Source organism: Elephantulus edwardii, unplaced genomic scaffold, assembly GCF_000299155.1.
Source record: "Elephantulus edwardii isolate Elephantulus edwardi_28Jun2011 unplaced genomic scaffold, EleEdw1.0 scaffold00022, whole genome shotgun sequence".
Taxonomy (NCBI): Eukaryota; Metazoa; Chordata; class Mammalia; order Macroscelidea; family Macroscelididae; genus Elephantulus; species Elephantulus edwardii.
Genome location: NW_006399772.1, coordinates 5,329,232 through 5,344,470, shown reverse-complemented (window position 1 = coordinate 5,344,470; position 15,239 = coordinate 5,329,232). Strand labels below are relative to the sequence as shown.

The 15,239-nt window shown below is 41.2% G+C and overlaps 1 protein-coding gene across 1 annotated transcript in view; it reads right to left on the bottom strand.

Annotated features, from left to right (window-relative positions):
• The window catches only part of GSAP (gamma-secretase activating protein), a 112,288-nt gene that overhangs the window by 5,056 nt on the left and 91,993 nt on the right, over nt 1–15,239 (bottom strand). Inside the window, exons 23-26 of the mRNA XM_006882600.1 lie at nt 13,526–13,587; nt 12,069–12,164; nt 9,739–9,809; nt 8,806–8,900 (exon numbers count right to left, since the gene is read on the bottom strand). Coding sequence (XP_006882662.1) covers nt 8,806–8,900; nt 9,739–9,809; nt 12,069–12,164; nt 13,526–13,587 — 324 coding nt within the window. The remainder of the gene's footprint in view (nt 1–8,805; nt 8,901–9,738; nt 9,810–12,068; nt 12,165–13,525; nt 13,588–15,239) is intronic.

Genomic DNA, 15,239 nt, shown 5'->3' with positions numbered 1-15,239 from the left:
CATATAAAGCAATGGGAAATACCATGATTTGGGTCAGGCACACTTTAGTCTTCAAACTGACATTCTTACTCTTTAAGAAAGGTCCTTGATATCAGAGTTTCTCCAGAGTAATATATTTTTTTATTTCTTGACTGTTGCTTCCATGGGTGTAGATTGTTGCTCCAAGTCAAATGAAAACACTGACAACTTAATCTTTTCTCCTTTTATCATGATGTTACCTATAGATCCAATTGTGAGATGTAACCCATACTGAAGGCTGCAGTCATTGATGTTCTTCAGTAAATTATTCAAGTCCTCCTCACTTTCTGCAAGCATGTCTTCTGCATAATGCAGGTTATTATAAGTCTTCCTCTAAATCTGATGCCACATTCTTCTTCATATAGTCCATCTTCTCAAATTATTTACTCACTATACTGGTTGAATAGGTATAGTGAAAGGATACAACCCTGATATATACCTTTCCTGATTTTAAAATACGCAATATTCTATGAATTTTGAGAAATGACGATAGTTATAGAAAGGTTTCAGGACTTTTGTTCATTGGATCACTGAGTTGTGCTTGTCTGGACGGCAATCAACAACAACAACAATATCCCTTTGTTCCGTTTGAATAACTGCTTCTTGATTTATGTACGGTTTCTACTTGGGCACAACTAAGGGTTCTGGAGTTCCCATTATTCTCAATATTACCCACAATGTATTAGGCTCCACACAGTGGAATGTCTTTGCATAATCAATGAAACATGTCTTTCTGGTATTTCCTACTTTCTGCAAAGCTCCATTTGACATCAACAATGATATCCCTCATCCCACAGCTTCTTCTGAAGCCAGCTTGAATTTCTGGTAGTTTCCTGTCAATGTGCTGCTCCACTCTATGTTTCTTTAATAATCTGCAGCAAGATTTTACTTGTGGGTGACATCAATGATACTGTTCACTAACTTCCACATCCTGTTAGATCATCCTTTTGAAATAGCATAAAAATGGATCTATTCCAGTTGGTTGGTCAGCAAGGCGTTTTTCAAATTTCTTGTCATAGACATGTGAGCGTATGCAGGGCTGTATCTGATTACTTTAAATAAAATAATAACAAATACTGTGAGATTATGGAGAGACTGACACTATCATGTACTGCTGGTACATGAGACTATGAAAATGGCACACCCACTTTGAAAATCTGGAAATAGAAATACCATTTGATCTAGCAATGTCAATACCAGGTATATATCCTAAAGAAATAAAAGCTACAACACAAATAGATATTTGGATACCCTATTGAGTGTAGCATTATTTCCAATGGGAAAGAGACAGAAACAACCTAAATAAACATCAGCAGATGAATGGATAAACAAAGGGGGGGGGGAGAAACACCCAATAAACCTCACTCCTGTCCACACATGATGGACCACAAAAGAATAATAAAACACTTCACAAAAACCACTGAACAGGAATGAATCCACAGGACATTATATTGAATAAAGTCAGTCACACAAGAACAAATATTAAATGCATCCACTAATAAAAGATAAAAGTTGACACACAGTAAGAATCATTCTTAAATGGTTCCTAGGGATGGGGAAAGAAGGAAGAGGAGAGTGAAAACTGGGAAATAGATTGATAGACACACTAAGATGGGAGAAGGGAAAAGCAATACACAAAAGAGGATGATGATCACAGGACCACTAAAAAGGAAGACACAGGGAGGTACACAAGAAATACAGTAAACAAACCTATAAGCACCCTCAAACACACAATCCTGCAATCTCAACAATAAGAAACATTCATTTACAAGCAAATATATAAACAGGCAAGATGAACAGACATACATGACTGGTCCATTAGAGACTGGTAGAACCCCCAAGACTAGCTTCTAATCACTATTCAAGTCTGAACAAAACTCACCAAAGCTCAGCCTGCAGTCTAACAATAGACAGGTCTATAAGGGGAACAATACTATCCGGGAGGAATTCATTCCTAAGATAACTGACCACATAAGGCCAAAAGAGCAACACTTGTCCAAGGGTAAAGCCCAGAAGGCAGGAAGGATCAGTGGAGATGAGACTTACAAGGAGGAAGTGGGGAAAGTATGTGCATAAGTTATAGCAGAGTTGGTAGCTGAGTCCTAAGCTCTCAAATTTTAGGATGGGCTTTTAACCAGAACACTTGATCGTTCTAATGTGAAACTTATACTTGGACCAGGAGGCAGTCGTCAGAACAGAGCAAGGGAACACTGCATGGTTCAAAATTGGGAAGGGCGTATGCCAGGGATGCATCCTATCTCCATACCTTTTCAACCTATATGCAGAACAGATTATCCGGGAGGCTGGGCTCTATGAGGAGAAATGTGGGGTCAAGATTGGTGGATGAATTATCAACAATGTGTGATATGCGGATGACACAACCCTGCTTGCTGAAACTGAGGAGGACCTGAAGCGCCTGCTGCAGAGTGTCAAGGACTGCAGCCTACAATATGGATTGAGGCTCAATGTCAAGAAGACAAAGATTCTCACCACTGGACCAATTGGCAGCATCAGGATGGATGGTGAAGAGATTGAGATTGTACACAGCTTTAGTTTGCTTGGCTCCATAGTCAACCGTCTTGGCACCAGCAGCTAGGAAATTAAAAGGCGCATTGCCATGGGAACGTCTGCTGTTAGGGACCTCTCCAAAGTGCTGAAGAGCAGTGGTGTCTCTCTGGAGACTAAGGTGCGTCTGATACATGCCATGGTCTTCGCAATCACCTGTTATGCATCAGAGAGTTGGACAATGACCAAGGAGGATAGAAGGAGAATTGATGCCTTTGAGCTGTGGTGCTGGAGAAGAGTGTTGAGAATACCATGGACTGCTAGGAAAACAAACAGATTTGTCCTGGAGAGGGTTAAACTGGGTGGCTCCTTGGAGGCAAGGATTCTGAGGCTCCGTCTAACTTACTTTGGACATGTTGTGAGGAGAGACCGGTCCTTAGAGAGGGACATCATGCTTGAGAGGGTGGAGGGACGGCGCAGGACAGGAAGGCCCTCTATGAGGTGGATTGATTCAGTGACTGGGATAATTGGGATGGGAGTGTCAGAGACAGTGCGATTGGCACAGGACAGAGCGGAGTTTAGGGCTGTTGTACATAGGGTCGCTATGAGTCGCAGGTGACTCGACGGCACATAACAACAACAACATTATCCTGCCTTTATAATTGGTAGCTGGATTGTGGCAAAGCACATAATGTATCAGGCTATCAAAAGGTCAGACATTGGAACCCACCAGCTACCCCATGGGAGAAAGTTGGGCCATCTCCTTCCATAATGATCTGCAGTCTTAGAAATGTGATGGAAGTTTGCCCTGAATCAAAACTGACTTGATGGCGCTGAAGTGGGTGAGTTCACAGAGGAAACAGACAGCAGCCCAAAGGTAACCAAAAAAACAGTTTTTAACTGAAATAAAATTACGTAGGTCAGCTGGAACTGTGGTAAGGGTGAAGGAATGATGGGAAGTGGTATGTTTACTCAACAAACCTCTCCATGCACTGGACACTGGGCTAGGAATCCTATAATGAGTAAAACAAGCACCAATGCTGCTCTCAGGCACTTTACGGTCTCCTGGGGGAGACAGACGATCAGATAATTACTGAAATCGGTACTGTCTAAATGTGGCCAGTCCTGTAAAGGCTCAGTGCAGGGTGCTGTGAGGCGATGTGACAGGCTGAGGTCGTGGCCTTGTTTAACAGCATGCAGAATGTCAACAAGAAATTTACCCCTCAGTTTGGAAGACTTTAGGGAGACACTGAAAGGTTTCTAGCACAATATGGGGAGATACTTTGAGTTTTACTTGTAGAATATTAATGTGAAAGCCAGCAATGAATAGACTGGGTAACCACTTGCTACAGGAGATAAGAAGACAGGTTGGATAGCTGTTGTTTGAACCCAGACTAATGGTAGCAAGTGTGTGGACAGTAAAAGAGGAATGAAAGGATTGGAGAAGTAGCCACATGCATCGGCAACTGATTAGATGTGTGCAGAGGAGGATGAAGAAGAATCAGCGCTTAAGTGCCAGATAACTCATGCCCACAGAGCAGCAGCTTGGAGTCAGAGAAATCAGGGACTTTTTCTCCCTCTGAGCAAATGAATCATGAGCAGTGGGGCAGTCCTCCTCAGTCCTGGCAACACCACAGGTCAGATAAAGTGCACACTGCCACAAGTTCTTGCTAATGTGCTGAAAATGAGATGAGTCCACTAAGTTTCCTGAATCCAAAAAACAGTGATGTTATTGGCTAACTGGCAGTGTAAGATTTCCAAATGGAATTGCCTTTGGAAATCTGTCCCAAGATTAGAAAAAGTTTTTCAGAAGAAAAGTTTCTTAAAATATTGCCCCTTTAGATTTTCAAAGGAGCTTTGGGGCACCGTGTCAGTGTTTGGTTGCAAACAGGAGTTAATGGTTCAGACCCACCAGCAGCCCCACAGGAGCAAAATGTAAGGGAAGGCTTCCTTCCAAAAAGATGGCCGCCTCAGAAACCCTAAGGGGCAGTTCTGTCCTGTTCTGTGGAGTTGCTATGAGTCAGAAAGGCTTTATAGAAGCTTCTGGATTCAAAATTCCTTCAACATCTGTGTGTCTATGCTCAAAAAGATCCCTGGGTTACCCTTTGCCCTGTATCCCTAGGACACAGTCCAAAGCTCAGCAGCCCATTCTTGGCCTCCTCTCTGTTGTGTCAGCTTTGAGCTGCAGAATTGCCTAACATTGGGCATCGGCTCCCAATGAGAACACTTTTCCATCCAGCTGAAGTCCTTGTCTTCCAGCACTTTTGGCCGCCTCTAGCCAGAGAAGGGAACCCAAGTCCCTTTTAAATAGCAGATGCTCCAGCTCAAGACCATGACTTCCTTTTTTGTACAACTCATTCCCTTCCATTTTATTTTTTTTTAATGTTTTAATCCATTCAGGATACAAATTCTGATTCTTGAAACTCAAATATTTCAGTCTGTTAGTCTGGAAAACACAAGTATACTCACACATCTCCACAGGCAAATATTCTATTTTTATAAACACACATACATACATACACAAATGAGCCAGTGTGCCGTTCTCCTCATCTTCATTTCTACCTTCATATCACATGAGGTGTGCTGAGTTAAATTCTGTCCCCCTCAAAATTTGTATTCTTCTAGGACCTCAGAATATGATCTTGTGGGGAAACAGGATCTTTGTGTATATAATTAGTTAAGAATAATAAGATAAAATCACCCCAAAGGTAGTGTGTGCCCTAAATCTAATAACTAGTGTCATTATAAATGGAAAGGAAAGCAAAGCATATACTAGAGGAAAAGGTCATGTGAAGAAAGCTGACCTGAGCCATTACGTCTAATCTCATATTCATTCTTAATCACTATGAGTAATGTTTTTCTGTTTTCTGTAGAAAGTGACGCTAATGATCTTTCAGGCATAAGGGTGTCCCCAGTAAGTCAGCTTCATTTGTCAACAAAAGGAGCCTCAATATCCATGGTGGGCACTTCAAAACGGTCAATCCCATTCCTCTGCCAAGTTTCTATATTAATGACAACTAGAAGCTAAGCTAGAAAACCAAAGTTTCCATGAAACCCCTTCACTCTTTCTAAAGGGCACCTCATAATTCCTATTCTACTGGGATAATATAAGGTGCTCCGCTGGAATAATGTGTTATGAGTTACACTGGTAACCAAAAGGTTGAGAGGTTCAAATCCATGAGGTGCTCCTCAGGATGAAGTTGGATGGGCTCCTCCTGTAAAGATTTACAGCCTCAGAAATCCAATGATGGTCACTACGAGCTGGGATTAACAAATGTGGATTTGGTTTTGTTTGGGAGATAATTTAAAGCCATTCTTTCTTTTTATTTTATTCATTTTAATGAACTTTTACAGAGATTTTAGATTTCCATTCATTTATTGTTGCCTTTTTCTCCCTGCCCACCCTCCCCCTAGTTCACTCTTCTCTTTGAAAAGTAAAAGGAAAAAATTCTTTCATTGTTATACAATCTCCACCCCCACCCCAGTACACTCCACTATGAAACCTTCAATCTGGACTCTTGTCATAACCATAATACCCAATCATATATCACTTTTAAACAGTTCTCTCCCTCATCTGTTTTAATGCAGTCTACATAATTTATCCAATTTTTGTCAGTCTTACCCCAACCCTGATGTCAGTCCCGTTCTACAACAGTGGTACTATGAAGTATTTGTCCTTTTGTGACTGAGATATTTCACTCAGCATAATGTCCTCCAGGGTCACCCACTTTGAATAATATAGCATGTGTTCCTTGTTTTTCAATGCAGTGTAGTATTCCATTGTGTGAATACACCACAGCTTCTCTATCCATTTGTTTGTTGATGGGCACTTAGGTTATTTCCAACTCTTTGCTATTGTGAACAAAGCTACAATAAACATGGGTGTGCATATATCTGCCTGGGTGGTGGTTATGGTTTCTTTAGGGTATATTCCCAGTAATGGAATTGCTGAGTCAAATGGTATTTGTAACTTTTTGAGAGAGCACCTGCACCTTCCATAGTGGTTCCACCATTTTACACTCCCACCAACAGTGAATAAGGGTTCCAGTTTCTCTACAACCTTGCCAGCATTTGTTGTTTGCTGCTCTGTTAAATTTTGCTATTCTTACTGGGGTGAGATGACATAGTTGTTTTGATTTGCATCTCGCTTAGAGCTAGGGATTTTGAACATGTCTTCATGTATTTGTTGGCCGTCTGAATGTCTTCTTTGGTGAAGTGTCTGTTCATATTCTGTGCCTATTTTTCAATTGGCTTATTTACCTTTATCTTGTTTTGGTACTTGAGTATTTAATAAATTCTAGATATAAGTTCCTTATCTGACATGTCATTACCAAATATTTTTCCCAATCTGTGGCTTCCCTTTTTACTGTTGAAGTTTTTAGATGTTCTTTTTAAATGGTCACTTCAGAGTTCATAGGAAATATCTACAGAGTTCACAGACACTCCTATCTGTCTCAGCTTAAATCAGACCATATCAAGTTTACAGATGGAAAAATCATGAAGGATTCTAAACTGTACCAAACACAACACAAACCCACAGATGTTAAGCTGTGCTGTGGGAATTCTTGGGCACACAAGTAATCAATATTTCAACATGAATTAATTGAAATAGAGTATAAAATTTAAGAGACAACACATAAGTAGTTAAAATCTCACATTTTGGAGGCAGACCACTTGGACTTGAATATTGGCTCTCTAAGTTGACAGCTATGTGATATTAGGCACCTTATGTAACCTTTCTGTGCCTCAGAAAAATGACAAAATTAGAAATTGCTATATGAAAGTGCTGTTTTTAAGAATTTAAAGAGATGGTCAGATATTGACAATTTAATATGGTTCCTATAACTTTATGCTGTAGTGAAAATGAAACGTGTTAAGTATGTGAAGAAACTGGGGCAAATGACTCACTCCCTCAGTGCTACTGACTTGGTTCGCTCAGAGTAACCGCCTCTGGTTCCCAAGGCTGTAAGACTTGATGAGAGGAGACTAATGAGAGAAGCCTGCCCCCTTTTCACCCAGAGAGCTACTACTGGAGGGTTCAAGTCTCTGAAAATGAAGCCCTTTGTTTAGCAGTGCAACACTCTACACACTCCTACTAGAAACAGTCCTACTCCAAGACGATGACCATGTGAATGTTAGCATAAAATAAACAAATGAATGATGAATGGATAGAGATATGTGTCTGACTGAAGGAATTAAAGAAAATCAGGATGTGTATACACACACACACACACACACACACATTATGTAGTGATGTTGCTGTTAGGTTCCGTCAACCATGACTCATTACAATACTATAAACATCTGATTGAAACTGTGCCCTATCCTGTACTCTCCTCACAATCTCTGCCATTCGCAAGCCCACCGCTGCAGCCACTGTGTCAAGTCATCTCACTGAGGGTTTCTTTTCCCTGCTGACCTACTTTTTCTGTATCGACTGGTACCTCACGAAAGCATGCTCAAAGCATGTGAGATGTAGTGTGTCGGTATAGATAGCATAAAAGTGACCATTTACCAGGACCTGTATACTACAAACAAAGTTAGCAGTTTATGGCAAACAGATCCGTATTTCTTTTTTATAATGAATATTGATTTACACGCACATCTTCCAAAGTAGACCTTCGTTCATCTTTGTGCCTGTTCTAACATACAGTGTAGGACATGATACATAAATGATAAGGATTTGGTGATTGAAGGAACAAATGACCAATTTAAATAAATGACTGCTGGAATAGCATGTCCCCTTGGTAACTCTGAGACCTGACTTTATCTAATTTCAAAATCTCAAGGAAATAGCCTCCAAGTACATAAGAATCAGTCCCATTCTTGGCACCCAGCTAGACTTCTCTTCAGAGTTCTTTCCTTCCTAGAGAGCACTGGGGTTGAAATCCATAGGTAGCTGTTCTGGTAAATCAGAGTGTTAACCTTCCTTCCTCCATTTCAGTCAGATAAGTCCTGGAGGCATCAGAGAAAGCAAGTTCTAGACTTGCCCTGAACCATCTCCACAGAGTCACATGACTAGAAAATTACATGAGACCAACCTACACTCCATAAAGTTAGCTCCCAGCTGCAGTATAGTTTACTATTCAGGGGGGACCTTGTCAGCAGAGGCCAACGGCCAACCTCAGGCCAGCCTCTCACCATGACACCGGATACACAGCCACTCAGTACAGTTCTCATCATTAAATTCATCAGGTGTCAGAATTCAAGGGATTTGTGTGTCTGTGAAGAAGAAAACCAAAACAAATGCTTACACCACATAATAAAAGAGAAGAGGCTTACCAGGAGGCAGAGGTAAAAACAAACTGTTCGTAGCTTCCAAAATCCTGGTCATGAGATGAAAGATGGCAAATTCAGCAGCACTGCCACGTCCGCCACTAAGTGACAATTAAAAGGGTGTGTCAGCCAAGGAGTTCATCACTAAGCACACATCCACTCTAAGCGGCGGCTCTAAGTCCAGCACTTGGCAGTCTTCATGTGAACCACAACATGTTATGCCCTATAGAAACCCCGCTGATGTCAAGTCAATTCAGACTCGTGACAACTCTGTAGGGCACAGTGGAAGTACCCCCATAACATAGTGTTTCCAAGGCTAATGGCAAGAAGCTGCGCTGCATGCGGTTCAAGGCCACCAGCTGCTCTGCAGGGCAAGGATGGGCAATCTCCTCCCGTGCAATCAACCTGCGGGAGGGTCAGCTATGGGTCAGTTCCAACACTATGGTACACAACAACACAGTCTTTATAGAAGCAGAAAGTTCCCGAAATACCACAAACATCAGCTTAGTGCTTAGAGTCTAACCAGATTGTTGTTGTTGTTGTTGTTGTTGTTGTTGTTAAGTGCCATAGAGTCGGCTCTGACTCACTGCAATCCTATGTTCAATAGATGGAAATCTTGCCTGTTGCTGTGTGATCCTCAAAGTGTCCACTGTGAGAAAATCAGCACATAAAGCATGAATTCTATTCCTTTGCATCCCCTCTTCTTTGTAGGGCTGACTCATGTGTTCGTCTTCCCTCACCAATCGGATGCCAGGGAAAGATGCCCGGAAAGGAAACAGGCATGGCATGAAAGACAGTGCACTGAAGACAGATGAGGTTGGACTGTTGAGAACAACTGTGATTTCAGACATTTAAAAAGGATTTGAGAAACCAAGCAGCAATCAGGGCTGTGCTGGCTCTTTGCACCCATGATAAAGAGAGTGAGAAATACTTGCGTACAAGTGTAGAACCCAGGAATGAAGGTTGTATTTCCTCCAACTGGTTTCCAGTATGCGGCAAAGGAGATCCAGCTAGATGGTAAAGACAGTCATTAACCTTTGTTTGCACCTTTTCTCAAGCCCTGCAACAGTCCCAACGCAGCTCCAAAGGGCATGTTCAGGGCAGTGGGCACTGAGGCCAGAACCCAGACTAGCCCTCCAGAGGTCAGTTCTGAGGCACTGGCATCCAAAATGGAAAGACTGAGCACGTGTCCCCGCGTCTAACAGAGCAAGCTCTGTCTCTGGGGATGGTGGCCTCACAGAGCTTCTCCAGGCCTGCAGGCCCTCACCCATCAGTGAAGGTCAAGTGTTGTTGGGCTGCCTCCAAGGCTTCCAACCAGTTCATGCCGGTTGGAAGTCTTGGTTTTCTATAGGCCTGTTATACAGCAAGGATCAATAGCTGCCAGTCACAAGAAGGGGAACACAGAACACAATGGAGGTCAAAAGTGGGCTGTAGAGTAAGACCCATTCCAAGTTCAAGTTCTATATTCTACACAAGTTACCTCACCTCTCCAAGTCTTGGTGTCCTCACATGTTAAATGAGGAAGAAATTACTCAACTGGGTTGTTGTGGGACTCGATTTAGCACACTAACTCTAACAGAGCCAGTACATAAATTCCAGTCAACCAAAGCAGACATCTTTGCCGAGTCTATCCAGAAACCGACTTTAATTTTGCCTCAAGTTTGTCAGCAGAAGAGCAGTCTCCATTGAGCTGCTGAGCCAGGAATCCATACTGAGGACCTGTGGACTCAAGACCCAGGACAATCTTAAAGACTTGATTGGTTGCCCAGACAAACCCTGCTGTAGTGTCAGTGAGAGAAATGCTCGGTGTCTTGTTGAAGTAAATTAGATGGCGTCAACAATATAACAATGTTCTGAAGCCACTCTGTTTGGATTTGTTGTACAAAGGTGGGCTGGCCAGCTAGCCTCAAGAGGGAAGTCATGCTGATTGCCGAAAAGAGCAGCCAGCTTTGGCCTCCATCGGTCACTGCTGTATCAGGAAATCCAGTGGCACTAACCTTTCTAAGATTACATCTCTACCATGTCTGGTCCTACTGGTCCTGAGGGTCGTTAACAAAAAGTTGGTCTTAAAGCTTTTATGCAAATAACTGAGAAGAATGATGTTTAAACCAAAACCTTCTGAAGTTGAGGTTTAAAGTCAACGGCAGGTATAATAAATACTGTATGTTATTGGTTAAAAGACAAAGAAAGTTAATATTAACTTTGGAGAAGATCAGTAATTAATTTATAAGCAAGCTCCTCTGTCTGGTTCTTTGAGGAAGAAGAATTCCTTATGAAAATTTCAATCTCCTGATTATAAATACCTGTATAGGAGAAAACCAACTTCTCCCAATATCATAAAGCCCATAAAAATCAAACTTTACTATAGAAAGCCAAAGACAAATTTATTTAATAACAGACACTAATGCCTGCAATAAAAGCATGAAACTTTCACATTCCCCATGAAGAGATTAAGCCAGGGCCATGTCTAATAATTTTTTAAAATCTTTCAGAGTTCAGACCAAAAGATAACTTTAGGCTTGTATAACTGGTCAATTTTCTCATTAGGGAAACAATAAGAAGTTATTTCTCTTTCTATGTGATTAAATATTTTCTTTTCAATTTGTCATCCCTAATACTTCTATTTTCTAAGCAAATTCAGGCCTCAGTGTTATATCACTTTGAAAGTCTCAGAGCGTCCTTGGAAAGAATCAAGTCAGATTAAAAGTTCAGTATACCCATATCACTTCTACTTACACATGGATTGGAATTATTAATTTGGATTATATCATTTCTATAAGCAGCTACCAGGTAAATTAGCTACCAGTTTTATCAGCAGGCTCTAATATAGTAATATCTACAGAATTGAACTGGCATCTGGCCTAGTTCATCTTTTGGCACTAATTAAAGATTGAAGTTCAAGTTCTTTCATGCCTGCATAAGCTTCAACGTACAGAAATGAGGACCTGCTATTTAACAAGGAGTTGAAAGATGCTAAGATGAGATGTGAACATCAGCCAACAGGGCTGAATTCATCACCATTTTATGCTTCCAGAAACATTTAATCACTATTTAAAGTAAGGACTAAAAACTACCTTTCAAAACTAATCCCCATTGGTTTGATGGGTTTCCTTCTCCTCAAAATAGCATCAAATACACTAGTTTAAGAATGAGTTATCTCCAAAACTCTAATTTGAAAAACATGTAATATCTTCCTTGAACCACATACTGGGGACTATTAAAGGGAAGGGGAGGGGGGTAGAGTGTGAGAAGGAAACAGCAAAACTAACCAGTTTTGTAATGTAATCCAGAACCATCTGCTCAATTTTCTTCTTTTCTACACCTTGTAGGTGTCTCAGAAGGTGGTCCTTTAGTTCAGACATCATCTGAAAACAGGACATGGATTAGCTAAGTAAAAATCTATCCACACCTAAGTGCCAAGTATCTTGAATTCTGTTTATAAGCATTCCTAATCAATATGAAAAATACTGGTATGAAGATCCCACTACCTTCACCATATAATACTGGAAATTCCTCTGATGAGCATTAGGCAATGGGTCCCAACATTTTTCTCAAGAGGATATACTGATTCATGCAATCCCAGCAAATAACTGAGAGCCAAGTTCCAGGCCCTGATGAAAATTCTCCAAAGAAGAGCAACTAACTTGGAATTCAAAAACTCCAGGATCCACCAACGGAGTAAATCTATTGACCCTGGAGAACCACAACCCTGGAGTACTAACATAGGATGACCGTGCTTGTGAGGGCAGTGACTTGAAATGCTTAAAAAGAGAGACAAGAATAAAAAGAAAATGAATCATGTAGTTCCTTCTTTACACTTTCAACAACTGAAACTCATGTCCTGTGAGTCAAAGCTGACCCTCCAGCAGGTTTTCAGAGGCTGTAAACTGCACAGGAGAAGATTGCTATCTTTCTTCCATGAAGCTGCCAGTGGATTCAAATCACTTGCCTTCCTTTGGGTTGGCAGCACAACTCCTAACTCTCCAGACCACTACTGCACCTAGACAGTAAACGCATAGCTCTGGGATGAAAAAACCCCAATGGGATAATTATTCTGATGCCTCCAAAATATTTGTTTCTATAGTCTATGTCTTCTGATAGTTCTTACGGCTGGCTCCATGATCAGTGGCTGTCATTGTTATTCTCATCTTTTGGTTTTTTCCTCCTCCCTTTAACTTACATTCTCTGATCATCTAGAAGCCCCTTGGCTAAGATCTTTGCTCCAAAAAAATGCTCCATGAGAACTGGGAAACTGGAACCAAATATGCATGCATTTTCTATTTCAGCAGATTCTTAGATAAAATCCATTGAATAAAACCTAGATCATGGTCTTCAGGGTCAAAGTATCAGTCCTCCTGCACATGCTAACTAATTGTGCTTAAACATTAAAAAAAAAATTTTTTTTTCATTTGAAAGAGAACACTCATGTGTTCTTTAAATTTCCTACAATTCCCATCACACGGAAAATGAAAGTCATCGATAATGCTATCATCTTAAAATTTGGTAGAACATTTTTTCTTCTTTTAGTTGGGTACACTCATTCCCATCTTTTGCAATTGGCGTTTCTTTCCCATGCAAGTTTTCTTATGCCATTAAGTATTCTCTTAGTCTACATGATTTAATTAACTCGTGATAAATAATTTTCAAAAGAATGGATAAAAAAACAAGCATAAGAAGCCAAATTTCCCCCCTTTCCTTGGGTTCAAAGAGTCCACAGAACCCTTACCAGCCCCATGAGCAGCCTCTGGTGCTTGTCTTCCTCCTGGAAGAGGGGTATTAGCCTTGGCTCTGAAAGAAAACACAGTTAACAGTCTAACAGGGTGGTTTCAGGAAATGAGCTGAAGATCGAGGAAGCAGTCCGGATTTCCCTTCTCTAAATCACTGAGGTGCATTAAGCTTCCCAGATTTCATGCATCTCCCAGAAGATAAACATATCTCATTTCCTAGTCATATAAGCTGAATGTAAACACTCAGATGAGACAGAAGGCTCTGTGAAACAGAGGTGATGACTGGAGAGGGAAGAAGTTTGGAAATACATTGTCCAGTCCTAACAAGTTCTACCCTTGATTACCTCTGTGACACTAAAACCTTCCACTGTCTAAGAATTTCTGCGTCATTGAAACAGAGGGACCTGGGCTTTCTATTAACCACTTTCAAAAAACATCCAATGCTTTTGATTTTCTTCTGATTCATAGTGACCGTACAGGACAGAGTTGAACTGCCTCATGGGTTTTCTAAGGCTGTGATGTTTATGGAAGCAGACTGCTTCAGCTTGTCCTTGGAGCTGCTGGTGGACTCAAACTGTCAATTTTTTGGTTAACAGGCAAACACTTAACCATTATACTACCAGGGCTCATTCTTCTCTTAACACCAAGAGGGCAGTCCATTGAGGGATGGGGGCTTGCTAGAAGGACCATATAGCTCCCTACTATTTTCCTACATCACAAGTTGACTAACTTTGGGTGGTACCAAGCTGAAGGAACTGGCCAGTCATCTTAATTTGCACACATTGTTCAGACCAAGAAGAACAAGATGGAAAAAGTGGTTAGAACAGTTCAATCAATTGGCCTTTCCTACACCCTGGCTTTGTTTGCTCCAAGGTTGTTATAAAGAGCTTTGGCAGCAAAATAATTAAGCACTCAGCTGCTTGTAAGAAAGTTAGTGGTTCAAACCCAGTGGCTCCACAGGAGAAGGATGTAGCATTCTACTTGTGTAAAGATGAATGCCGAGAAAAGTACGGAACCTTTCTAGTCTGTCACATGGGCTTGTTAAGAGTTGAAACTGACTCAATGGCACATAACAACAATAGGTTCGCTTTGAGTAGGTGCCAACTGGACACCAACTGGTTTGATTTTTAAAATTTTTATTATATGATTGGTCGTTTTGTTCTTCAGCAAGGAGGAAAGAGCAGATAAACACAGGTTTCTTTTCTGAATTGTCCCCAACCCTCATTCCTGCTCCTTCCCCCCAAGATGTCTGAGGCACCATGTTGGTCAAGAGAGCAAGGCCAAGCTGGTCAATGACCTCACAGCTCCTGGCAGTATATGAATATAGTTTAACTCCTTAAGACACATCCTATCTGGACCCTGCACAATCCTTAAGATTAAAATAAAAGAATTCAAGGCTTGAGCCCAACAGCCTTGAATTTCACCCAACATTCCATTTTAGGCAATGAAAACTCCCTTCGTGGGAAACTCGTACAAACAAAGCACGTGACAGGAAACAGAAAATTTCCTAATGTTCAGTAAGATAGAATGGCCATTGCCGGTACACACAGTACCACTGCATAAGTGGCCCTGTAAGTGTGGGAGTGAACACCACAAAAACTCAACAAGCCAGTAAAATTGCTCCTATTGCAAAATCCCTAACCAACACTAAAGGGGTGACCCTCGATCGCAGGGTGACCCTGCCTCACAGGTAACGCCCACTGCTCTTGCTTC